We start from the raw sequence: 27,365 nt of genomic DNA on the forward strand, positions 1-27,365 counted from the left end.
TTTGGTAATTCACAGCCAAACCAATCCTATGTGAAGTGGAGTGCTACATGTGATAGAACCTAAAGTATGGCATTAGTTTAGTTGAGCAGCAGGTAGAAAAAACCCATATTGCAGGCTGGAAAGCTAATTAAAGTTATATGTTTCCAAAATATTTGGTCAAATTGTCATCTGCTGAACCTTGGAAGACAGACCAAATGTTAAGTAAGTCTGCAGCAGTAGAAGTGCAACAAATGATTCAGAACCTTAAATATGAGCTGGCTCCCCCTTACTGTTCTTAGCAACAAGGAACACAGATTAGGACTGGCCAGCTGCAAGCTGAGATTTAAGAAAACAGAGCTTTTCTAAGAAAATCTCTGTTTATGAGTTACGGTCTAATTTGACTGAGAATTCTGTGATTTTGAGGTTTTGCAGGTTTGCAAAAGCCAAGCAAAGCAATCACAAGCACTGGCTACAATACCATGGAAGATAGAATTGGTGCCCCATCATACATTGGCTCAGTTTTCTGGCAGTCATGTGATTAATAAGAGAGTTTCAGATGGTCTGAAAGGAGTCATCAGTAAGTTCAGAGGTGGGAGATAAACAGAGGCCAGAGGTCAATAAATAAGAGAGTCTTCAGGTTCAAAACTATACCCAGACATGACTTTCGACTACACTTGTTCATGGAACTGACAAGAAACAAATAGAATGAAAGCATACTAAATTTTTTAGGGAACTGGGCTGCCAAAGATATACCAGGATGATCTGCATATCATGTACAGCTCTTAAAGCAACTTCCATGTCTCTAATCAGCACCAGAAGAAAGCAGGCATGGAAGTGTTAGAACCCAGGCAGAAGATCAGACTCCCTAATGCCTTTCACAGATATGGCTGTGAAGGTCAATCAACTGGCGAGTTTCTCTCACAGAGGGAAATCAGGGCTCATCAGATGGGATAACTGAAGAATGTCCTTCAGTGCTTGGGCAGAAAACCTTCATGATTTCTACCAAGCAGGGTTTGTTAATATGAATCAAATAGTAGCTGATATGTGTTTCACATTCTCCCATTTTTCAAATAGGAATTTTAAAAGTTATAATCATCTTATTTTTACTCCATGTTAAATGGGGAATTTATTGGGTTGCCCTTTAGTTTATAGCCATCAGTCCACAGAAAGCCACATCTGGACCTTCTAAAAAGGGTAGCACATCAACCATAGATCTTGGTACAGTAGGACAGGGTAACTAGATGGGGCTTGGGTTATCTCTCTTGGACAAAGGGTTATCTCTCTTAGACAAAGGATAAGTTCTGTATGTAGCAAGAAGAGTGATCAAATGGGAAACACTGAGACAGATACTACTAGTTGCTCCCCACTATCTCACTTACTCTTATTTCCAACGGATCCCTTTGTTTACAAATGGGAACAAGGCGACTCAAAATAAAAATTACATTGCTTGGCCTTTCTTTCTGCCAAGTGCAAACACGTGACTAAGTTCTGACCAATTGGATATAATCAAAGTAACATGTGTGGCTTTCAGAAAGCATTTAAAGGGAAGGAACACATACTCTTCTTTGCCTCTCACTTTCCTACAGACTAGAATGCAAATCTGATGGCTGGAGTTCAAGCAGCCATGTTGGACCATGAGATGAAAGCTTTAGCCTGCCTGCATCCCTGATATGCCAGGGCCTTATAAAGCCCTACTGCCTAGTCTGGACTTCATTTGCATGACTGAAAAATAAAATTCTACTTTCTTTATGCCATTACTTTTTTTCTGTCACTTGCAGACAAACTGAACTTCGATTTTTATATACATAAATATACTTGTGTGTGTGTAAGCTAGTTAAAGCCTTTCTCAATAGCAGTAGGTTTTATGATATCATAAAGAAACTCAAATCTACAAAGTATAATTGTCTAAGGAAAAGAGGTTGGTTTTCATGTAAGACCTGTAATTCAGTATTTCTTTCTTGTTCATGGAAAGCCTATAATAAACATTTATACTCGTCCCCACCTGCTATACCAGAATTAACGTTAGAGTTTCACTATACTTACCAAACACTGTAGTTACAAGTATTTATATAATATTATCCATGATTTAAGAAAGTCAGTCCCTAAAAGACAGTTATCAAGTTTTACTGTGTTCATATTCTACACCTAACAAGTGCTTAACATATATTCTATAACCAATTAATAATAGTTGAATAAATGCAAGACTCTGGCTCCTTTGGAATTAATTCACAGTGATGTTTTTTGGTCTTATTTCCAGAATTTAAATTGGTCAGATTTAATAATCTGAGGTTCAAACTTTAAAAACAATTGTGGCTTACATTATCTAGTCTTTTCCCCCACTGTTTGCTGCTGACTTAAGTTTTGGTACCTTTTGAGTAGTACTGCAAAGTCTAGTAGAACAGTCAAAATTACATGCACTATACATGCTCCCTTGATTTGTTGTTGTTTCTGTTAAGAATGGAAGGTCCTGGATAGAATAATGAGGACTCAGTGAATGCCCATCAGAGGATGATGACACGGATGAGAAAGGGGAGGCAAGAATGACCGATAACTGCTTCTCTCTCCTTATGCAGCAGCAAGTGAGAAAATGATCAGTGCTAAGAACTGCGGCTGTTTATGAGCAGGATTTTGAGCTGTATATTTAATATACATGGCTCTAGGGAAAAGGATAACTAGGAGGTAGAAATGAAGTTTCTTACAAAGTTTTTACAAGCAGGTTATGTAGGATGATAGCTCTGCAACACATAACCATTAGTAGAGCATTTTATTTACTTATATACACACTTCATGAAGAACGTACAGCTTATAGTTAAAGATGTTGTTACAGGTAAGGCACTCATTACTTCTATTTGAAGGTTTCCTCCATGTGGTCACATTCAAACAACTTATCACCCCCTTAACCCAGTGACTCCACCTGGATGGGGAGTAAAAGCTAAAAAGGGCATACTGACTATAGAAAGAGGTATTAACTTTTTAAGAGAAAGCATGTAAAATTTTAAAATTTCTCTTTAAAAGTATAGTACAATTTTTAATTGGAGAATTATCATTATCCCTAATGTTTCTAAAAATTATCCTACCTGAAAAAAGCTAGATGCCATGACAGCAACAAATAAAGTTTGGAGGACCACAGGCTGGAGCCTGAATCTGAATCTGCCAGTTACTAGCACAGTAACTTGGGGCAAGTCTCTTAACGATATGCCTTAATTTCCTCACCTGGAGAATGGGGGTAATAATATTTCCTATCTCGTGTGTGCCACGGTGAGAATTACATGAGTTAACCCCTATAATTTGCACATTACTTTCGACACATTATATGCTCAATAAATGTTGTCTAATAAGTATTGTTAGCTATTAGCCAGCAGGGGTCCACAGAACACTGAATCTCTAAGAAAGCAGAGTACTATGTTCACTAAGGGAATATATCAGTTTCTCTGCAAACATCAGGGGATTTTCTTGCCTATGAAAAGAGAACTTTAATTAAAGCAGACTGAGAAATACTACTCTAAGCCTTAACGTTATTGGTTCCAGAGTAAGTGCGATTCTTCAACAAATACACATCATCCCTGCTTCTTGTTCTTGTGCCCCTGGTTGCCATGTACACAGCGCAACCATATGGAGGTGAAGGGGGACAAAACCAAGCGCTGTGCTAGGAACCGAGGATGGTGGCCATCAACCAAGGACCAGGAAGACTTGTTCTCATGTTAGCCATGACTACAACTCAGTAGCCTTTTGAACACTTATAGTATTTGGTAAAGAAAGTAATCTAACAATACTTTTTATTTTCTCATATAACCCAGAGCACCTAGCCCTACGTCTGCTTATAGGAGGCAACTCCAGTTGGCATTTGACCCTTACCATTTTCATTTCCCTAGAACTGCAACATCCCTTGGCTTCCATGGTGTTATTTCCTTCTGGGTCTCCTCCTACACTGGCTTGATTGTGCCTTTTCAGCCTCTGTCACAGGATCCTTTTTCCTTTTCCACCACTCAAGTATTGATGTTCCCTGGACTTCTGTTCTTGGCCTGTTTTCTTTCTTTTGGATGATCTCATCACCCACAGCTTCCTCTACTCCTCAAATGCTGATGTCTGCCAAGTATTTCTCTCCAGACCCTCATCTCCCTCCCGGGCTCTTGACCCATATTTTCTATAGCCTGCAGGAGCAGTTCTGGATTGCCTACAAAGGCCTTTCAGATTCAGTATGTCTAAAACCAAAGCCATTATCTTTTCCACCCAAATTCCTCCTTCTTCTCATTTCCTTATCTTGGTTAACTACATCTTCTTCTACTATGTCTTGAGATAAGATACCAAGGAGCCATCCTTGACACTCATGCCTACCTTCCTCATCTTCCCTTCTGAGCACACACTGTAAAATTTTATCTTCTCAGTATCTGTTGAGTCCACCTTATTGTCTCCACCCCTAGAGCAACATGCCTTAGATTAGAACAACAATAGAGTACTGGCTCAGCAATAACATGGCCTGAGTTTTCATCAAGGTTCTGTCACTAACTGCATGACCATGGGGAAATTACTTAACATCTTTGGGCCTTAAAAATTAAATAAGCTAGTATATGCAGTGCCTTCATAGCAATATTTGGCACAAAAGTAAAACTCAAAAATATCAGTTCTTGGTTTTATTACTATTAGCATGTTAAGTAGTATTGATATTGATATTGTTCCATTCGCTGGGCACAAAACAGATAAATGAAAAAGTGAATCATTTAATTAACAGGTATTATTAGAATGGGCTGGAAGATTGTTACACAGTAGAAACTGAGGATCTAGTCCTATTATGCATTAAGTCGCTATGGGATTTCAACAAGTCTTTTTAACCATGTGAACACTGACCTTCACTCTATAAAGTGCAGATTAAAAATATCTAACCTAGATACTTGCTAAGGTTTTTGTGACAACATCCTGACAGTATGTGAGCCCTGTGGAATAAAAGAAGCACTCTGAAAGGAAAAATGCTTACTATTAGAATATGGCTTGACAGACTCTAATGTTTACAACAAAACGTTGAGGTAGAGAAAACATACAAAGGATTAAGGGAAGGGAGCGTCTCAGTTCCTAGAAGGAATAACACAATCATATTACAAAAGGAGGTGGAAAGAGGTGAGTGGTGATGATTCTTCTCTCTGAACCAGGCTAGAAGGACAATAGAAAGCTAAATCAATAGAAAATTTAATTACCTTCAAACCAATTAATCAAATTTGGGGTAATCCTCAAATAATACGGTATTTAGCACATGATGTCAAAATCTTCCAAATATAAATATAATACCATGTTCAAAAAGTAAATGATTTTCTACTAGATAACTGTTCCAATGATATGTATTCATCTCTTGAAAATTTAAAAGTAGCAAGGGAGAGAAGGGAAAAGAACAGAACTTCACTACCTCAGAAAGAAATATGACAAAAGATAAAAGCGTGAACAACCCTAGGGACCCCAAAAATAACAACCTAGTTAAAGATATTAAGAATGATGAAAAAGAGCCAGAAAACATCTTTGAGGGAAGTGTTTTGCCTAAATTATTTTGGAGGTGGTTATTCAGCAAACAGAAACACACCTGGGAATGCACCTGGAAGAAAACTTAATTATTGAATCCTTGTTGAATCATTCTGTTTTTTTTTTTTTTTTTTTGCAATTTTCTTTTCTTCTATTCTGACAAATATTGCTATTTATGTTTCCAAGCCACTAGGAATAAAACTAGACAGAGGGGGAAAATAAACAGAAATAAAATACAAGTTTAATGTAATTTGCCTTTTATCAGATTGTGCTCCAGTATGGACACACAGATGACAGGGACTAATGAAAGGAAGAAAAAGAACTCAGGATACTAATGAGTGAGCACGACTTTTTTGCAGATAGACTGGAAAAGTAGGGAAAAGGACAGGCTGGACGATATGAGAAAACTGCGACTCAGAGAAATCATCCTGCCAGATTGACCCCAGCTTCACGCCCTTGTGCCCCTTCACTGTCTGAGCATACAGTAGAGAGATCAGAGGACAGAACTTTCTCTGCAAAGCTGCCACTTCCCCTCTAGTTTGTTTTCCCCACAAAAAGATTCCCCTTTACCCCTGAGTACTCATTAGTTATTGGTTGTGGCATTTCACTTGGAAATCTCTGGGTATAGTAAACTTAGGGGTGTGTGAATGGATATCACAGGGCTAAAAGGGTTAGTATGGGAAACAAGACAAATTAATCCAGAAGTGCACAGTACACTGACAAATGATAATGGTAAACTCTGAGATAGATAGTACCATGGAATTAAAAGTCAACATAGGGCTTCCCTGGTGGCACAGTGGTTGAGAGTCCGCCTCCCGATGCAGGGGACGTGGGTTTGTGCCCCGGTCCGGGAGGATCCCGTGAGCCACCCGCATGCCGCGGAGCAGCTGGGCCCGTGAGCCATGGCTGCTGAGGCTGCGCGTCCGGAGCCCGTGCTCCGCAACGGGAGAGGCCACAACAGTGAGAGGCCCGCGTACCACAAAAAAAAAAAAAAACAAAAAAAAAAACACAAAGACGCTAACGTTAGTACGGTGCAAGTTACTTTAGATCCATGCAACTTGCAAGGAAAACAAACTGGTCATTAATTCATTCAAATTTTATTTACTGAGTGAGGGAGAAGAACCTTGTCTCCCAAGTTTAAGGTCTAGCTAACATAAATCAAAAGTCCACTGGATAACAAAATAATTTGTGTAAACGGTTAGGTCTTTTAATTCATAAACCATTTCATTTCTTTTTTTTTTTTTGCGGTACGCCGGCCTCTCACTGTTGTGGCCTCTCCCGCTGCGGAGCACAGGCTCCGGACGCGCAGGCTCAGCAGCCATGGCTCACGGGTCCAGCCGCTCCGCGGCATGTGGGATCTTCCCGGACTGGGGCACGAACCCGTGTCCTCTGCATCGGCAGGCGGACTCTCAACCACTGCGCCACCAGGGAAACCCCAACCATTTCATTTCTTAAAACATATCTACCAACAGGACATTCTTGCATACTTCTTTCACACTTTCATATGTGAATTTGAGGACTAAGTGATTATTTTATTTAGCATTAGAACATATTCTTGAGAAAAGAACTCTGCATATTGTCATTTTAAAAAAATATATGTGAATATACAGTTTATGTTGGGGAGTGACTGTGTAAATTCAATGCTGCTCAAATGGGGTAGGACCCAATTAAAGTTTATGTCCAAGGCCCCAAGGTCCTGGGAACCCTAATTACATCCTTGCCATATATCACAGTGAAAAATCCTCTCGTTGGGAAGTAAGTCTTTTAAATTACACAAGAAAATAAAAATAAATGATTCAAGTTTTCTACTTTTTAAAATCTCAGTATTATGTTAAAAAGACAACAGAGAAACCAGTAAAGTGACAGGTAATGAAAACAGTAAAATTTATGAGGTATTTATTAAAAATTATACAAACACAAATCTCTCTCAAACCAGAATCGCATCTCTTGCTTTGTTCTATGTAGTTTTCTTGCATATCCCTATAAATCCCATTACATATTTCAAGAAATCATCTTACCCATTTAAATAAAAACATCCAAGGACTTAGTTAATTTTCCAACAGGATTAATAAACTTGAATAGAATAATTTCAGTCATACGATTGTCTGCTCATGACCAGCGGTTTTAAATTAGTATATTAAGTAATTTAGACACTTTTCTTTGTAAAGGTTGCCTGATTTAGTACATTCCCATATGCCTCCACACGTGCTAACACTACCAGGTTATCTTCAATCTAGCTGCCATTACGGGAGTAGCTGCCAACTTTCAACCAACTGAAGAGAATAATGAATCGGCTTCAAGTTGGCTCATATGTAAACTTCTACCGCTCCCAGCTACAACAGGGGCCAATTTCAACTGTAAAGAAAATTAATTAAAAAGATTTCACCTCCACTGTTTGAGAAACATGGCACCATGAACACCACTGAACTAACAGCTTAAAAGTACGCAGCTTTATGTAAAATCCCACAGTGTGGATTTCAGTATTAAATGCTGTAGGTTGTTTTAAAGATTGGATTTTTTGAGGAAACAGATCAGGAAATGCCTCGTCCCTAAATTCATAACATGAATATTTGAGAAGCCTCACACTGCTGGAGAAAAAAAATAAATAAATGAGACTCTTGTTTGTTAAAGGTTCATTACAAAAAAGACTTCAAAGGCTTCAGAGGAAAAAAGATGCAAATGAAAAGGGCCACATTTATACTCCTTCTAAAAAACAGAAGGAGTGAGCACCAGACACACCATTTTAAGTGAGAGCCATTGTATGAATTTAGTGTTAGGCATAAACTAGGGCAATGTGGTAATATCAGACCCTCTTTCTAAGAATGACAATACTGTATTAAATTTTAATAAACACTGAACAAAACAATTTTATGCTGGATCAGTTATCCAGACTAGTGGTTCTATAGAAACTCCTGAAACTTTGGTGTTTCCAAGAATCATGAATCTATTTGGCATAAAGCTATGCTAGTTTTTATAGGGAAAAGTAGGCAAATGTCAGAGCAGAAGAGTGCTTAAAATATTTCATTTATTTCTAAATGTCCATCATAGTTGGAAATTATTCACTGGATAGATGAACTTCCCTGAGAGGACAGGAAAACTTTTCCACTGGAGAGTAAAGTTAGATTATAGAGTCCTTACAAGATTGAGGCTATACTATTCTTTACAAGCAACAGGATAGATGGGACAAAACATACAATTTTTTGGTTCTGATGAACTCTCTAAAATTATATATAGTACAGAGTTAATTTTTTAAAAATCACCTGGAGATGCTAACTGGCTAGACTCATATTCTCCAATCCCAGTGAGTCACAGCACTTGAAACTGAAATTGTGGATGGATGGGTGGGATAGGTTGTCTTCTCCAGGCATCTCTAATTTCCTCTCCAGGGATCTCTGATATTTCCAGTGCTGGAAATACTGGAGATCCCTAGGTAGGTTCTGGAGTCTTCCACACAGTTGGGCTAGTTCTAGAAAAGTCACATGGATGCCACAGTGTAATTCAGAATCCAAAGAAAGAATAATGAGCTTAGTACTATTTTCTGATACTTTGATGGGATCATCTTTTGACCCCTATTTAGCTCATGGATGCTGTTGAAACTGTCCAAAATGCAACAGATTTAAAAGGTCCATCTTCGGAGTAACATAAAAGGCTAAAACTTGTTGGGAAATTGTTGCCCAGTTAAGTAGCCACATGAATTTCCCAAACAAGTGAGTCAGCACTCACCCAAATGGAGGTAAAAGGAGTTGTTGATTCCTTAACCTCGCTGAATCACATGAACACAACTATTTGGAAAGTGTTCTAGTCCATTCTGCACAACAGGCTGCGTGTCTACACTCGGCAAAATCTCGTGCAACAGGTATGGACTCTGTGCATTATTTGCTACTGCTCTAGTAAGCAAAAGGCAAGAAATTTCACAGGTGTAACCAATTATCTGCAATTCTGAAAACATGCTATTCACCAGCACCAGCGTGCCCAAAAGGACCCTCTTACATCAGACAAGTTTACCTATAATAAGCTAGAATAAATGCAAAGGAGGGATACAGGCCAACAACAGACATCTAATGTAAAAATCCTTATTCTTTAGCCTTGCTCTCAGTTCTGTTCAAGATCAGGAAGTATTAGAGATCCATCACTATTCTGTTTTCAACTTTGAAAGCTGTATATACTTAACGATTATAATATCTTAGAATAAATATATTTTCTATTCACTGATTTGAATATTCGAACAATTAGCTGTATTTGCTTGAATGCACACCAAGTGTCTTTATTTCTGGTAGTTAGGATAATCAAGAAATGCCTGGAGGTGAAAAAAAAAATTAGACATGTAAAGGGAAGATGAGGAAGGAAGGAGAAAGTAAACAAAAGAAGAAAAAGATTTTTAAAAGATCTGTATGTAGTCAGGATAAGTGACTAATTGAAGGTGGAAAAAATAATTGCTTACAATTTGTATAAAGCAATTATATCCACGTAGTACTTGGTACAAAGGTACATAATTATAAACAAGAAGATGGAAATAAAGAGTTGTATTTTAATTTAGAAAAACAACAGAGGAAAAGATTATGGGAAAAAATTATGGAAAGTAGAAAGACCCAGGCCACAAATATGCCAAGATAAATGACACAGCCCCAGTGGGGAGAACAGTGCCCCAGACGAGAATGTTCTGTATGACCTTGGCCAGCATTATTTCCTGCCTTTTATAATCACAAAAGGCATTCAACGTTTGGTGATGATGAGAAGTAGGGTTTTGAAGAATATAATTATAGGCTGCAAGTGTTTTCTGTGGAAGCAAAATTATCATTCATGTCTGAGATTGTGTAAATGTGCCTTAATTTTGGTCAATGGCAATTTGAACTTTTTAAAAAAACAGAATCCCAAAATCTCCTTATAAATCCCATTCTGCAAGAAAACCACAAGGATAAGTGTGTAAAAGCAAAGACATTCCCAGATACTCTTCAAAAAAATGGTATCTCAGAGAAAATTATCTCTTTTGTAGTGACATGATTTGACCTACCTCCACGTCAAAATCAGTTGACAACTTCAAAAAGCCACATTAAAGGAGATTTAAGCAGAGCACAGCTAAAGCAGTTTTCATCTACTAGGTCAGGTACAGAAATGCTCACAATGCACATTACCTTAGCAAGACTGGCAACCCTACACAAATCAATGGGGTGCGACGCACAGATGGAAGGTGGATAAAACTGAGGGGCAAGAAGAAACCACATCAAGGGTGTCTAAGGAAAACTTAAAGGCTTTGAAAGCTTCCAAAGTCCCACCTCTCTCTGGTACCTTTAATTGTGGCGACCATAAGTGCATTTTTGCCACATGCTTTTAAAAGAAAAAAGGAGATGGTTATTTCTTAAATGCTAACAGACTTACTTGTCTTTCAGAAAATCCACTACTCTTTTGAAGTCAGCCACGCAGTATTCTCTTTTCATTTCCATGAGCACAGTGTCAGAGGCAGACTGGACTGGTATGTGCAGAAAGGCATAGACTCGGGGGTGATTAAGGATTTTTGCCATTTCCTTGAAAAAGATGGAAGGAGAAAACAATCACTGTAACAAAGCAGAGAACGGTTTCCCTCAGATCAATTCTCACGAGTACAAGCAAATACACACAGCTGAAAACGGACCAATCTTCTAGGCTCCCCGAGTGAAAGTCCACTGGCCTCACTCTAGGGTGACATCTGGGAATTTAACATGACTTTCGGAGGATTTCACAGAAGTGTTACTTCCTCACGGTCATTGCCTCTCTTAGGTGACGAAACAGACATAAAGTCATGTAATGCCTTGAGAGTAAAAAAGATTTTTGCATACTTCAAAATAAACACCACTCCTCCCTTCCCTCAAAGCAGTGTTATATTCTGCCCTGTTACATTAGCAGCAGAAGCAGCAACATTTAAGGCAAATGGTCAAAGTTGTAGAATCCTGTATACTTGAATAAAGTTCCCAAATTTAGGGCAAGTCAACACTTTTTTTTTTTTTAACGCTGAAGGAGAAAAAGAAATCTGTTAACTCACCTGTTTCTTTTTTAGCTAGTTAGCAAACACTTATTTTTGAGTTATCTACTATGCAAAAGGCAGAGTATCAGACAATGAAGCCAACCAGTTCACCAATGGTCACCTACTGCTATCTACCTTTAAGCTGCAGAGTTCCAAAGAAGAGAAATAAAGAAAGAGCAGAAAGAAGAATCTGTCTTGCAAAGTTAAAGAGAGCAAGTTTAAGTGAAACAAGTTAGGAAATTCAGAGATTGTTCTAAATTCCTCCAAGGATACAAAGTGGGTAGAAAAAAGAGTGGTAAAAGGAAAACGGTGGTAAGGAAACCATTTATGTGAGCAAAAAGAAAAATGTGACTAATTTATGGCCCATCAATGGGTTGGGGGAGAAGAAGGAAGGAGAAAAAGAGGGGGAGGGGAAAAGGGGGGAGAAGAGAGAGAACACTAAAGGTCCAATAGAGATAAAAATGTCAAGAAAGGAACTGCTCTTTAATAACTTGCATTGTGTCCAGTGATTTTTAGTTTTCAGAGTACTGTACCATACTTTCACAAAGTACTGTACCATACTTTCACATCTGTCATCTCGTTTTATCATTAGAACAGTATTTTGACGGATCTTATGGAGTCAAAGAGCCACCTAATTGCATACAGTCACCTCTCTTAGCTATTCAGGGCTCAGTCATGCATATGTATCACCCATACCCTTCATTCCTTCATTTTCTTTCCGTTGACTATAACATTAGTATTCTGACCAAAGTGGAAGAATAGAGTGACGAACTCAAACTAACCATCTTCTTAGGAGCAGCTTAGTTGGTTTAAAAAATCCTTCTAAGAGATTCAAATAACCAAATGATACTACTCATGGATATCCTTTATTGACCTTCTCCTCCAGGAATTAATAAGGATATACCTTGTTATATATAGATTACTAAATTGGAACTGAAGTTCAAGAATTTCTTATTTAGCAGCAAAATAACTGGCTAACACATCATCTGAATATTTCCTTCACAAAAGTGTTCCTTTTCTTGGCTGGGTATTTAGTTAGAAGGCTCTTCATCTCCTTACTCAACACCTTCCATGTATAATAAGGCTGTGGGATACAGGGCAACATTTATCACTACCTACTCTGCAATAAATATGTTGTCCTCCTGCTAGATTCTCTGTCTTTCAGGTTTTTCACACTTGAATATCAAGATTCTTGAACAGTGTGAGAAAAACAAATTATACAAAATATCTGTTTTCTAAAGGCGCAGGACTCAGCTTTAGTTAACTTTCAACATACACACTGTGGTAACAAAAAATGACACCTTAACAAATAACACAATTTGTGAAATGAAATTTTATTCTCAATCTCTGTGCCTTGGTTTCCTCATCTGGAGAATGGAGACAATGGTAATACCCACCTCACTGGGCTACCAGGCCGTTGTAAAAATAAAATAAGATAATCCAGTATGTGCTTATATGTTGGCTCTCAATACATAAATTATCTAACATTCTTCTTCCCTGGAGAGTATTTATAAAGTTCATGGTAACACGTTTTCATACACATGAATGGGACTTTATCAATAAACAGAATAGCTTTTCAACAAGGCAGTTTTCGGTGAAGGAGAGATAACTTGTACTAACTTGCAAAATCTAAATTTGAAAGGGGTTCCCAGTAAACGTGACCCAGGGCCAGAAAGGATGCAGTTTCTGTTGGAAACGCTCAGGGTGGCCTTCTCCTATAAACAGGATACTGCACTAGATGAAGCACTGCCCTATGATAGTATGACAATTTTCAAATTAAAATGTTAATAGCAAACAAGTAGGATAAATTTGGTGGGTTTTTCCCCTTTGGCTCAAAATTAGATTTCCCGCTAGTAACCATCTTCAGCTTCATACTACAGACTTTGCAACTTTGTAATAGTAGGCACCAGAACACAAAATAAAAATAAACTTGCCCCTTATTTAAAGTCTGTATTTCTTCTACTAAAAGAATCACGACTTAACATAGATTAATGTACCCCAAAGAGACAAAGTACATATTTTTTCTTTTGTTTTTCCTTTGATCCCTCTTCTCAGCACTGTTGGTTAAGAGTAACCTTTGGGCTACCTCCCCTTTCAAAATTCTTCTCTATTTTTAAGGTTCAGCTTAGAGTTACAGATCCTCTGGTGCAAGAGATGACTTCCTCCTCTGTGATTCCTCAGCAACCTGTTCCTGGTGTTACCAAAATATCTCCTTGGTTCTACTCTGCAACATGGGTCATGCATCTCCAGATGGAAGATGGACAAGGGCTGCGATTACGTTTGACTCCTCTCTGGATCTCTACAATGGCTAGGACTGTGCTGAGTATACCGCCAAACATATAAATGCAGATCTGAGTCAAAACTACATCAAGATACAAAGAGAGAGATTTAAAATATAATTGCTATTTGAAAGGAAGACAAATTTTCAATTAGCTCCATTTGGTTACCATTTATTCGGTAAATAAGCACATATTCAGGCAGGTAAACAAGCAGATAGCCTGTTTTAATTTTAGAACAGTGAAAAATTATATATGAATATGTAAGTAAATATATATCTAAGAAAAGATCAGATTCTTTATAGGTAGCCCCACCATGGGTTATAATTCTAAAAGTCTGTTGGAGCCTTGGATTGGAATTACAATGTACATTCTTACGGAAATAATTTATAAATGGTGTGCCCAAGAACAGCAGCCATAAGCAACCCTAAGCTCAGAGCTGGGTAAGAGAGTCTGAGTAGACAGGCAAGTATGTGTGCAGACATGTGTGCACACAGGCCTGTGTAGGTCTGTGTGTGCATGCAGGCACATGTGTGTGTTTTAAGGAGCCCTGGTAGCAACTAGCATAGAAATAGCATCTATTTTAATATACAGTCATTTTTAATTTAAGGGTTGATGTTCCAAGGCTGCTTAAAATAGATGGTGACTATTTCATAGGTAAAGACCAGAGAATGTCTAACAGATCAACAAAACAGTATTTCTACCTGGTGTTTTCACATGGGGTCTTCCTATTACAAATTGGTGTTCATCTCACTATTTGTGATTTTTTAATGAACTTAAAAAGCAAAGAAAAAATAATGAATGAAAACAGGCTTAATTTTAAAAAGCAATTTATGTATGGCGCATTTTTAAAAGAAATGTTAAGTTTCACTTTTATTGCCCAGCAGTCATCAAACTAATCATCATATTCTACCTGGTTTTGAATATATGTACTACCAGCTGAACAGTCACTCAGTGTATATAATACTTGCATTCAGATGTCTCTGCATTCACAGTGAAAGCCCTCTCAGATTATAGCTTTGTTAGGAAGTACTGTATCTGCGTACTTAAAATGCTAAACTTTATGTAACGTCGCTATGTTTTTGTTTTTCAGCTAATCTAAGATATATGTTGAAGCAAGAAAATACCTCAAAAAAAAAAAAAAAAGACAAACTATACCATTTACCCTTAGGCATGAAAAGATAGCTTATTTAACATATAATTCACATACCATACCATTCACTCATAAAACGTATGCAATTAAATGTTTCTTAGTATATTCACAAAATGGTTCAGTTTGCCTGGAAATTTCTTGTTTATCACTCAAAATTAAACTCCATTTGGGGTGGAACTTTCTGTGGCCCATACAACACTTAATTTCTTCATCCCCTGTTCTACTTTCGTAATTGATATACAATTCCATTCCAGTATTTATTGAAAACTGGTTAAGAAAAAGGACTCAGCAGTCTGACAGGCTTAGGTTCTACATTTAGTTATTTCATTTACTGCTCTTCATTGGGGACAAATTATTTAAATGTCTCCGAATGTTCATTTTCTTCATTCATAAAATGACAATGTATCAGTAGGATGCATTAGGTTATGCTGTATAGCATACGATCTCAAAAATCTCAGTGGCTGAGCCCGCGCGCCACAACTACTGAAGCCCGCGTGCTGCAACTACTGAGCCCGCGTGCTGCAACTACTGAAGCCCGTGCTCCGCAACAAAGAGAAGCCACTGCAATGAAAAGCCTGCACACCGCAAGGAAGAGTAGCCCCCGCTCGAGACAACTAGAGAAAGCCCGCGTGCAGCAACGAAGACTCAATGCAGCCAAGAATAAATTTAAAAATTAAAAAAAAAAAATCTCCGTGGCTTATAACAACAAAAATGTAATTCTTCTTCATGCTACATATCTTTCATGGACTGGCTAATAAAGCTTTGCTCAAGTTGTTTCCACTTGCAAACTGTGAATGTGGAAGAGGGGGAGGAAAAGAGAATCATTGGCTTAAACCTTCTTCCCGCATTTCACTGGTTGTTGCAAGTCACACCCCTGCTCCTGAGCTTAACTAGGCAGATATTCTGACGCTCCCACGGAGAGGGAAAGCAGAATATTTGGTAAACGGTGATACGATCTACCATAGAGATAATAAAAATACCTGCACTGTGGAGGGAGGAGTCAGATGAGATACATAAAGTATCGATACTCAGTCGAGTGCCGGACACAAGTGAGTGCTTCCCCATCCAAGGAGGCAGTTGTGTTTACATGTTTGTTTATAAAATGCAAAGGAGGTTACTGCGTTCTTTGCATCCCCATCCCAGAAACACAGTTTTCTGTTTAATAAATACTTGTTTGGCTGCATCATTTCACATACCAAGCAACCATAACTAGAGCAGTGAAATCACCAGAACGTTGTTTCGACTCTGTACCGCGTGATGTGCAAAATGAAAGTTAGCATCATTTGGGATAATCAGACCATAAACAAGTAAGAGTTAAATATTTCTAAATAAATCTTTAATATCTGCCTTCCCATTGGGTTCTTTAATTATTTACGTCATATTTGGGAAAAGCCAATAGAATTTGTCTGAGTTGAACACTCAGTCTAACTGGGTTGCATGTATTATCCCCATTAAATTGATCAGGTATTGATTTGTTCTTTTAGTGTCTGGTAGACATGGTCTATTTTTTAATGGAAAAAAGGGCAACTATATTTTAAATATATATATATTATATATAGATAGATATATAAACATATATACTTTATATATACATAATTTTGAACATACACCAATGCATGTTATAGTGTTTGAATCACAACAGATTTTATTGTTAGCTTTCTTGTCTGTTATTTTATTTTAAAATTAATACAGTAAAATTGACTTTTTTCTATGTGTTCAGTTTCACGAATTTTAACATAGGTGTAGATTCACGTAACCATCACAACAATCCAGATACAAGAACTCTTTCGATTTCTTGGCATTAGCAGAGCAGAATAATAATTTAAAAATAAAACAAGACACTGATAATATCAGTTGAACATAAATGTGTGTATAATTACAACTCTTAGCATTTTGACATTAGTATTAATGTATATTCTTATCTTCATAATGTGAAGTCTGATTATTGACTCTGACACTAAGATGAGTGGTAATGGTAAAGGGGGACTGAAGTCCTTTTAACATTTCTATGAAAGCTAATTAGAACAGATGTTTTGTCTCAACTTATTTTAATGCAAATATTGAAAATGTTAACTCTTTGCAGTTTAGAAGTGAATTTCCTGTTATAATTAAGTTATAGATCAAATATAAATTAGAATCTGTTCACAATATCCACTCCTTTTCATTTGGGATATAAGGATTGGAAGTGTTCTCTTTTTGTGCTCCCTTGTTCACTTTCTGATGCTATTAATGATAATTTATTTTTAGATGGCTGGAAGTAAATGTAGGTGCTGGTAATTGACTTAGTGGCTGTTACAGTGTCATTAATGAAAAAATGGATGAAATATGACTCTGATCTTATTTTAGCTTGACCTATATGACCTTTGGAGCATTGAAGGTGACTCCTAGGAAATAGGATTTCCTAGAACACAGGCACTGATGTTTGACCTTTAGCTAGAATTCTTTGTAGGATTTACTCTAAAATAACCATTTTGATTAATCAACTGGGTTATCCAATCATTCATTCATTCAACTGTAATTTAACTGTTTAAGCACCAGGCATTAAGCAAGGAAATGGAGAGAGAGAAAAACACCGTATACTCTTGGGGTATGAGCGTGCATGGTAAAACTGTAGGACAGGGAAATACGAGCTATTGAAGTCTGTACAGTGTGCTCTGCCATTGAGAGTAAAACTACCTAAAAAAGAGATATTTAAAATAACATAACATTGCTACAACAGGGATGAACTTTGAAAACATTATACTAAGTGAAATCAGCCAGACACAAAAGGACAAATACTGCATGATCTCACTTACAAGAGGTACCCAGTATAGTCACGTTCATGGAGACAAGTGGGGGAGAGAGGCATGGGGAGTTTATTGTTTACTGGGCACAGTTTGGGACAATGAAAAAGCTCTAGAGATGGACAGTGGTGATGGGTGCATAATACTGTGAATGTACTTTATGTCCCTGAACTATACACTCAAAAATAGTCAACAGGTAACACACATAAGGCTGTATATCTTGTAAAATGATCCAGTAACCTGTCATATCAGTTCTGCTTCTTTTAGTCTAATAATATCAATTATATCTTTAAAAGTACATTTGGGAAAAATAAGGAGTACACTTGGGGACCACTTAATGATTCTCTACCTATTTACTCTTTTATCAAATATACCAACTGTGACATTATTTGTTGAAATCACTTTAAAGAGAGAATTGTTTGAGGGTTGGACTCACAGATCTTATAGGCTGAACCTGTTACATACTTCTAAAATAAAGATGCATATGGTAATTAGTGTACATAAAATAATGAAAAACACTGTTCTTTTTAAAAATGAATGTTTTCCTGTATTATAAAGGTAATATATATTCATTTTTAAATTTTTGGAAAAACAAAAATAAAAAGAGAAAAATAAATCATAGTTAAAGCAATACTGTCACTACATCTTGAAACAATTATATTATAAAATTATATTTGATACCATTTGGTGGGCTTGGAGAAAGTAAAATGATTTTCAAAGAACAAAATATTAAGTCAATAATATTTCTTAACAATATATCATTCAGTGTGAGCTCAATTTCTTCAAAAATGAAAGAAGTAAACCTTTCTTCTAAGCAGGGTTCAAATCACCTAGGCATTTATACTCAAGGGGCTCATTCCACATTAGCATAACAGGAGAGAGAAATGTGAATATGAAAACAACAAACAGAGGAGAATCAGAGATAAGAATCAGCAAAAATGCCTTAGAATCATTCCTGAAGAAGTTATTACCATTTGAGTAACTCTGTCCCTGGAGCTATGATGAGAGAGTAAAAAAAAATAAATAGACCTGAAAGAAATTTCTTTGTTCAAAAACAAAAATGAGAATGAAAGTAAAAGGAGAAAAGAGGTATGAGCGATTCTTCCCCAATTCCCAAATTTATTGTAATGTAAGGGAATTCTTAAAAACATGGGCCAGAAGAAGTCATTCAATTGGAACGATTATTAGAGGGAAGAAAGCCCTCAGCACTCTCCAAATCACAGTACTATCACGTGGTACAGCAGCAGTAGGAACGGTGATAATAGTGATGAGCATCCTTGTGTGCTAGACATTTTGCTGACTCACAATGAAACCTGCAGAGTTCTGGCGGGGCCTTCCTGGGTATAAAAGTCCCTCTGCGACCCCCACTTCTTGTTTGTAGAAAAAAAGGCTTTAGTCCCCTAAGCCTCCCCCAAATTCCAAAGAGCAAACTCAAGTAGTTACTAATTATGGTAGTGAGAGAACGCAGACACAAAGGAAAAGCAGTCAAGCAAGAAAACTAGTAACAGCTTAAACAACAGTTTAAGGATAAAACAGAGTCCTCCTCAAGGGATATACATAACAATTTGACACAAATCTCTGAGTTGTTCTGCAGAAACTAAGACCCACAGCCAGGTGGAGGCTGGTGATTACATGCTGATCACAAGCAGTAGGCCCCTGACTGGCTGGAACCAGAAGGCTGATGATAAAGATTCCCAAAACATCACCCTGTTACCTCACCACCAACCAACCAGAGAGAAGTCCATGAGCTGCAACCCTCACCCCAAATGCTGCCTTTAAAAATCCTTCCCTGAAAGCCATCAGGGAGTTCAGGTCTTTTGAGCATGAGCTGCCCATCCTCCTTGCTTGGCGCCCTGCAACGAATGCTGTACTTTCCTTCATCCCTGATGCCAGGAGACTGGCTTTGCTGCCAGGCAGGCGAGCAGGTCCAAGTTCAGCTCAGTAACAACGCTCATTATCTCCTTTAAATTTCTGAACAAACCTAGAGAGTAGTTTTACTGAATCTAACACTCAGGGAAGTTACAACTTGTCCAAGGCACAGTGGTACAACTGGAGTGTAAATACAGTCACCCTGACTCTCAAAAGTTACCAACCCCCAAATATGTCTCTTTTGCATATGGATTATTTTGAGCTGAAGGCCATTGAGAACCAGCAGACTCAGGAAAAGGTCTAAAAACAGGGCCTTTGTTTTCCTTTTGTAAAAGGAATTTCTATTTATAAATTTTCCATCTCTTTTTTTTGGCTGCATTGGGTCTTCGTTGCTGCGTGTGGGCTTTCTCTAGTTGCGGTGAGCAGGGGCTACTCTTCTTTGCGGTGCACTTGCTTCTCATTGCCGTGGCTTCTCTTGTTGCAGAACATGGGCTCTAGGTGCATGGCTTCAGTTGTTGTGGCACACAAGCTCAGTAGTTGTGGCTCACGGGCTCTAGAGTGCAGGCTCAGTAGTTGTGGCACACGGGCTTAGCTGCTCTGTGGCATGTGGGATCTTCCCAGACCAGGGCTTGAACCCATGTTCCCTGCATTGGCAGGCAGATTCTTAACCACTGTACCACCAGGGAGGTCCCGAATTTTCCATTTTTAAAGGTAGAAACTTTGGGGAAAAAAGATGTAAATATGGAAATTCCATACTAGGAAGAAGAGAACAAAATTTTAACAATTCCTATCAATGGTGAAGACAAGACTTAAATATGCATAACAAACCTTTCTAAACAATCCCTGTTTACCATACTTTTCCTGGTCACCTTCCCATAACTATTCTTCCTCACCCAGAACTACAAATCTGTTTTCTTTGGTTTTAGCATAAGATGGTATATAAACCCAAGTTCTAAACACCCTTTGGGGTTACTGACTGCTGGGTGCTTCCATGCATAGGAGCAGGAAGCACATGTTAATAACCTTATGTTTTTCTCTGTTTATCTATCTTTGGCTAGTCTAACTTACAGAAACCCACCTGGAGAACCTACAAAAGGTAGAGGAAAAGATTTTTTACTTCCTTACACTCCATTCCATCAAAATGTGTCCTCCCTAAATCTAAAATCATTCCTGAGGAACGGCACTAATTAATTCACATGACAGTGTTAACTAACAATAAGTCATTTCTGGGAGCAGGGCTTGAAATAAGCAGTGGAGAGCTGTCTCTCCAAAACAAGACCAAAATAAAATCAAAGAGTTTAAAATTTTCAGTTTGCAAAATTCTCCTTATGTCTGATTTATTAGAAATGTGTGGATTTTTCCCAAATGTCTCAAAATGCATGAATTAAATGCTTATTACATTAGTTGAAATTAAAATATAATAAATTAATCGGATCTTTGCACTCTTGTTACTGAACAATATGGAATTTGAGGTCAAACGGATAAATGGGTATATAATTTTTATAAAGCAACAAAGAGGGGCCTATTTCTTCCTTGTTCTACTTTAATTGTTTTCACTTGGCAAAACTGGCTTCACGTGTCAGTTCTTTAATTGGCTCTGAAATGAAAGCATTTCCAGTTACTGCATGGTGGGCTAGCTTGTCTAAGAACACCTACAGTCAGAATATTTGCTGAGATCTGAATCTGCTGCTCTTTTAAGCACTGTGGTTCCAAAGTTACAGGATCAGATAGCTTGTAGAGACTATAAAGAAAGATCAGGAAAAACTTCCATGTGATGAGCCAAATTTACCTGTTAAGACTTGAGCTATTTTTTAAATGTTCTGTTATTTTTTAATCAAATGGAAGTTAAAATCCTATGCAATTAAAATAGATTTCTTCAGATTAGAGAGGGAAATGAAGATTTTTATTTTCCTCTTTTCTGTCAAAGTCTGTAGCCTCTACAAATATAGAAATCTGATGTACCTTAGTGCCTAAGGTTATAGAAGCAATCATTTGATACATAAGTATTTTCAGATCTTAAATGTTGCCATTTTTATAGGATTAAAGTATTTTTTTTTTACAAAAGATAGAGCAGGGCTTGAACTTCATCCTTCCAGTGATCAAATGTTATAAATATATATTGTTAATATATTATGTTTACCTGGCTTCAAAACTAGATAAAGATGGGTCTAAATAACAATGATTAAAGAGATATAAGATACCATGTTACATACTAAGTATCTCCTTCTGTCTTAGGTGAGAAAAAGGATTTCTAAATCAAGTACTCTGTCTTTTTTAATATTTCAAAATTAGCTAGAGATCAAGAATTTAGAAGACAGACAGGAAAAAAGAGAAATATGTCCAAGAGAGTTTAACAAAATGTGCAATACCCTGAAATGAATGTCGGTGGAAAGTGATGGCACCATCAACAGTTTTCCATAGAATGTTTAGATCACTTCCTTTGTCCAATCCTCAAAGGACTCTAATTTAATCTCTCCACAGAATTACCTAAATGGGCACAGTTCAGATAGGAGATCTAGAAAGAGCTGGGATTATTGTGAAATAAGAAGAATAATTTATTCTGAACAAATAATACTCAGTGTCTCTCCAGAAATGGTGTCAAGAAGTGGGAGAACACAGCCCATATGAAGAAATTTCTCCCAAGAGGCTGCCCTGAGTAAATGAAATGTCTTCAGCTGAGTGAAAAGAAGACAGGAAAATCCAATCCCTTAGTGGTTTAAGCATTATACATTAAAACCACTCATTAAAAATTAAAAACAAATGGGATACTCCCATCTGGGTGTTTATTTTCCCCTTAATAAACTATTGAATGACTTTCCCAAGCACTGATTATATATATGACGTTTAAAAATGAACTCACTGTGGATGAATGGATAAAGGAAATGTGGCGTATGTATACAATGGTATACGTATTATTCAGACCAAAAAAAGAAGGAAATCCTGCCATTTGTGACAACTTGGATGGACCTTGAGGGCGTTATGCTACGTGAAATAAATAAATCAGACAGAAAAAGACAAATGCTGTATGATCTCACTTACATGTGAAATTAAAAAAAAAAAGAAAAAGAATTCATAGATACAGAGAACAGATTGGTGGTTGCCTATTCTTATCACTTATTGTGATCATTTCACAATACATACAAATATCAAATCATTACGGTGTATACCTGAAACTAAGTTGTATGTCAATTATAGCTCAATTAAAAAAAAAAAAAGAAAGCAGTATATCCTTGCCGAAGCATTACAATCTTTTCCTGATCAGTTTTAAAACCTCTCAATTTCTCACCTTCATCCATTATACCCCATTAGTTGCTATGTGTTTCTTCTACTACTCAACCCTCAGAATTCTCTGATATTTGGCCATATCTACCTCCTGAGCATAACTTCGCACTGTCCAGGTCACACAACTTCTTTCTTACAAACTATAGTGTAAATTGGGCCTTGAAATGGGCACAGAGTATTCCTGGAGGGAAACAAACTAGCAGACAAGGGTCATTTAAAAATGAATTCATGTCCAGGTCTTTAATTTCCATTTGTACTTTTTCATAAAACCAATTTGTCTGTGGTCAAGGCTTCACGCCGGGTGTCCTTTCACACCTCCCTCTCACTTTTACTGAACACCTTCAGGTCACCAAGTAGGGACTTGTGAAGCTGCCTTTTTCAAAACAACATAACGAGCTCCCATGGCTGCCACCCTCAACATCCATTTCATTAGAAGCAGAATTTATAATAAATTTATACATTTATGCTTAAGAAGTATTTATACTGTTTTTGATGAACTGTGTGCTACTACTAATCTAATGACAATTCAATAAAAAGTGTTTTTAAAAAAATATTTAGAGCCTTGCGGTCATAGTGTTTTAATTTATATATACATTTTAATAGAGAAAAGGGTGGTAGAGTGATCAATAGATGACTTTCAAGCTTAAAAATATATTAGATAGAATTCTGTAGAGAAAATGGAAATTCAAATTCTGGGGAAAAAAGAGGATGATGTAAATTCTCCTATTTTTTAATATTTATTTGAATACATTTGAGAGAGTGATATAACAATTTTATTTTACAATTCTACATTTAAAATATACCAGAGGTTACCTCTTCTGCAGCTATTTAAACTTAGCATGAAAAAAATTCAATGTCAATCAGAAAATGTATGAGGTGGCACATGAGTTTAGAAAATTATTTTGGGGTAACACCAAGCAGAAGTTTCAATACCACTCACAGGTCTGCAAAACCAAGTCCCAACATCTTAGTCTGGCATTCTGCCCTCTTTCCAATCTCATCTTCCCTGATAGCTTTTCTCTTTTCCTCCAACATATACCAGCTCCCAGGGAGCACATCTCCACCTAAAAGAGACCTATAGCGTTTTGCCTGGGACATGCTCTAGACTTTTCACCCTTGTTTAAATGTCAACCTCAGCCTAGAACGCAACTCCCCACTTCCAAGCTATTCCTGCCTACCCAAAACTATCCACACCTCGTGTATCAATTCCTCCTGTGTTTCCCAATGTATACAAAGAACTAATCATCTCTTTTCAATTTTCATTTAAAGCGCTTTGTATCTCTACTAGGCAATTACCACAATCTACATTTCAATTACCCCCACCACCCACCACATCATATACAAAAAAACACAGTTGGTATCTTTTTGTTTGAGTTGAATAGCAGTAAAACCAAGAGTCAATGTGTTTAAGCAAGACAAACTATAAACTCAGTATTCACAATTCTCATTCTGGCTTTTTCAATGATTTCCTATGTGCCTCCAGGGAAACCTCAACTTTAGATAGTTTATACCTAAGTTTCTGCATTTTAAGCTTGAAGATTATACTCATGCTTTTTTAAGTGTACAGTGTGAGTAACTTTGTAAGGTTGTAAACCACAAACAAAATTGGCAAAGTCGTTTTTTTAAAAATTGAGATATAATTGATATATAACATTTTAGTATCAGGTATACCTCATAATGATTTGATGTATGTATATATTGCAAAATGATCACCACAATAAGTCTAGTTAACATCCCTCACAACATTGTTTTTCTTCTTGTGGTAAGGACTTTTAAGATAGACTCTTTCAGCAACTTTCTAATATACAATATAATACGGTATTATAAACTGTAGTCACCATGCTGTACATTACATCCCTAGGACTTATTTATTTTACAACTGAAGATTCGTACCTTCTGACCACTTTTACCCATTTTGCCCACTGCCTACTTACTTCCCTACCCAATCTGTTCTCTGTTTTTATGGGCTCTTTTTTTTTTTTATTCCACATATAAGTGAGATTTGTCTTTGTCTTATTTCACTTAACATAATGTCCTCAAGGTCCATCCAGGCTGTTGTTTTCTTTATCCATTCATTCATCGATGGGCATCTTACTTTTTATACAGGAGAATTTTTAATGAAGTTAACCAAAAATAATTTGTCATCATTTGCAAATATGAGAGATCAATGATAAGTATTACTAAATTATAGGAACCTAAAATTAAAGCCATTTTTAAGATAAATAAGATACAAGGAGGTCACATGACAAGGCCAATCAGCTGAAGAACAGATGATACTGCTCAAACTCTATGCTAGTATCCAAACTTATCTTCATTTTCCTGTCCAAAATATGAGATCTTCTAAACAAACATAGATTCTACAATCCTAAAAAACAAAAAACTCCATATTCACTAACCATTTTACTAGTCACCTCTCTCAAGCAACAACCAGTAACAAAATGATGAAATTCATTTTAATTTTTATTCAACATTAAAATATGCAACATGATAAATTCCTACAGTCCATTTCAAAAAGAATATACTATATTTCATCCTTCAGTCATAAAACTAGTCACTTAAAGCCCAAAGAGAATAAGAAAACCTGGTAGTCTCAGAAACAGCTCAGAAACTTCATAGTTATTTGTATGTCTAACCTAACATCTGTTTCCTGTTTATATTTTCACAAGGTATTTTGCATTGCTCAATGTAATTATATATTCTGCAGTAAGAAAAAGTACAATATAAGGCTTCCTTTAGTCCCATCTGGATGTAATAAAGGAATCAAATTTTGAAACGGCAAGACTGTGAAAGGAAACTTCTACCTTTAATCATAACAGAAACAGCTGACTGCCCTTTTCCCTACACCATGACACTTACTAATAACTGTAAGAAAAACACTAGCCACATGTGAAACTCTGAATCAGTGTAGGTAGGATCTGAGGAGCCACAGACGGGTTGAATCTATTTCAAGCTGACTTTACAAAACCCAGTCCAAAGTTGAACGTTTGCAACATTATATGTGGAATGTCCTTTAGGATTCTGATTACATAGTAGCTGAGTAGCCACATCTGTGATATATTACAAAACCAAAGTAGTTGCCAGAAAAGTTGTTAGCATTTTATTTTTTAAGAACTTAACATTTTTGGGGGACTTCCCTAGTGGCACAGTGGTTAAGAATCCGCCTGCCAAAGCAGGGGACACGGGTTCGATCCCTGTTCCGGGAAGATCCCACATGCCGCGGAGCAACTAAGCCCGTGCGCCACAACTACTGAGCCCACATGCCACAACTACTGAAGCCCTCGCACCTAGAGCCCATGCTCTGCAACAAGAGAAGCCACTGCAATGAGAAACCCGCACACAACAACGAAGAGTAGCCCCCGCTCGCCACAACTAGAGAAAGGCCGCATGCAGCGACGAAGACCCAACGCAGCCAAAAATAAGTAAATAAATAAAAATTTTTTTTTAAAAAAGAACATTTTTGGTTTAGTAAATCCTATAGTCTCAGTAGTCTAAAATGTGAGTCACTTCCATGTCTTTGAGTCTGTAATCACTTTTCTGAGTTAATGAAAATTAATGTATTATGTTAATTTATTAATTAGATATGTAAGGTAATAATTTAACATAACTTTAAGTGACTTATTAAAAAATCATAGAAAGAGAAAACTAAGTGATATATATATCAAACTCCTCTTCCACTGCTACTACTTCTACACAAAGACAAAGATTTAAAGGGGTTACATGACTTGCCTAAGGTCACAGTTACACAGCGCTAGAATTAGGGTTGGAACCAAGGTCTTCAGATTTTCAGAACAGCGTCCTCTCAAATATAAACCTTCTAAACTGTATGGTATGACAGGTAGATTAAATTACACCAAAATGCATTCTAACAGAACGTGTGGCTCAATTATTCAATCTGCTATCATACAAACATATCTAACATACATAAAACCTGTACATTCTGAAGTTCTTCATTCTCTTGAACAGGCATTACATCAAGTACTTACTGGAAAAAACCAACGCACAACCAATCCCAACACTTCGCCTTATAGGGGGAGTATTATGCTAGGCCATCTGTTGAAGGGTCTTCCCGTTCAAAAATCTATCTAAGAGAATAGTGGCAACTCTCATACATGGCTGGCAGTTTTATTAAAGCCAAACATATGTCAACCCTATGATCCAGCAATTCCACTCCTACGTATATACCTAAGAGAAATGAGTGCACCTGTTCACCAAAGGACGTGTAGGATAATGTTCATGTAAGCTTTACTCATAATAATTGAAACCTGGAAATCACCCTAGTGTTCACCAGGAAAATGGCTGAACAAACTATGATGTATTCACACAATGGAACGCTTCACAGCAATGGACCTGTAACAAATTCCCAACACACAAAACAACATGGATGACTCTCACAGACATTCGATGGGCAAAAGACAGATGGCAGCACTACAGCAGAGCCCAGGTGAATCGTGGCATCCCTTTATCTCTGCTAGTAGTGATTAGTTACCTATAAGCCACTCCTACCCCAGACACCTTGGAAA

At 37.1% G+C, this 27,365-nt stretch overlaps 1 protein-coding gene across 3 annotated transcripts in view; it reads right to left on the bottom strand.

Annotated features, from left to right (window-relative positions):
- CDKAL1 (CDK5 regulatory subunit associated protein 1 like 1) overlaps positions 1-27,365 on the bottom strand; it is a 659,509-nt gene that overhangs the window by 219,865 nt on the left and 412,279 nt on the right. For all 3 annotated transcript variants that reach the window (XM_032650160.1, XM_032650162.1, XM_032650163.1), the window contains one exon: positions 10,861-11,006. In XM_032650160.1, the coding sequence (XP_032506051.1) occupies positions 10,861-11,006 (146 nt within the window). The remainder of the gene's footprint in view (positions 1-10,860; positions 11,007-27,365) is intronic.

The sequence above is a fragment of the Phocoena sinus genome, chromosome 11 (genome assembly GCF_008692025.1).
Source record: "Phocoena sinus isolate mPhoSin1 chromosome 11, mPhoSin1.pri, whole genome shotgun sequence".
In the NCBI taxonomy this organism is placed as follows: domain Eukaryota; kingdom Metazoa; phylum Chordata; class Mammalia; order Artiodactyla; family Phocoenidae; genus Phocoena; species Phocoena sinus.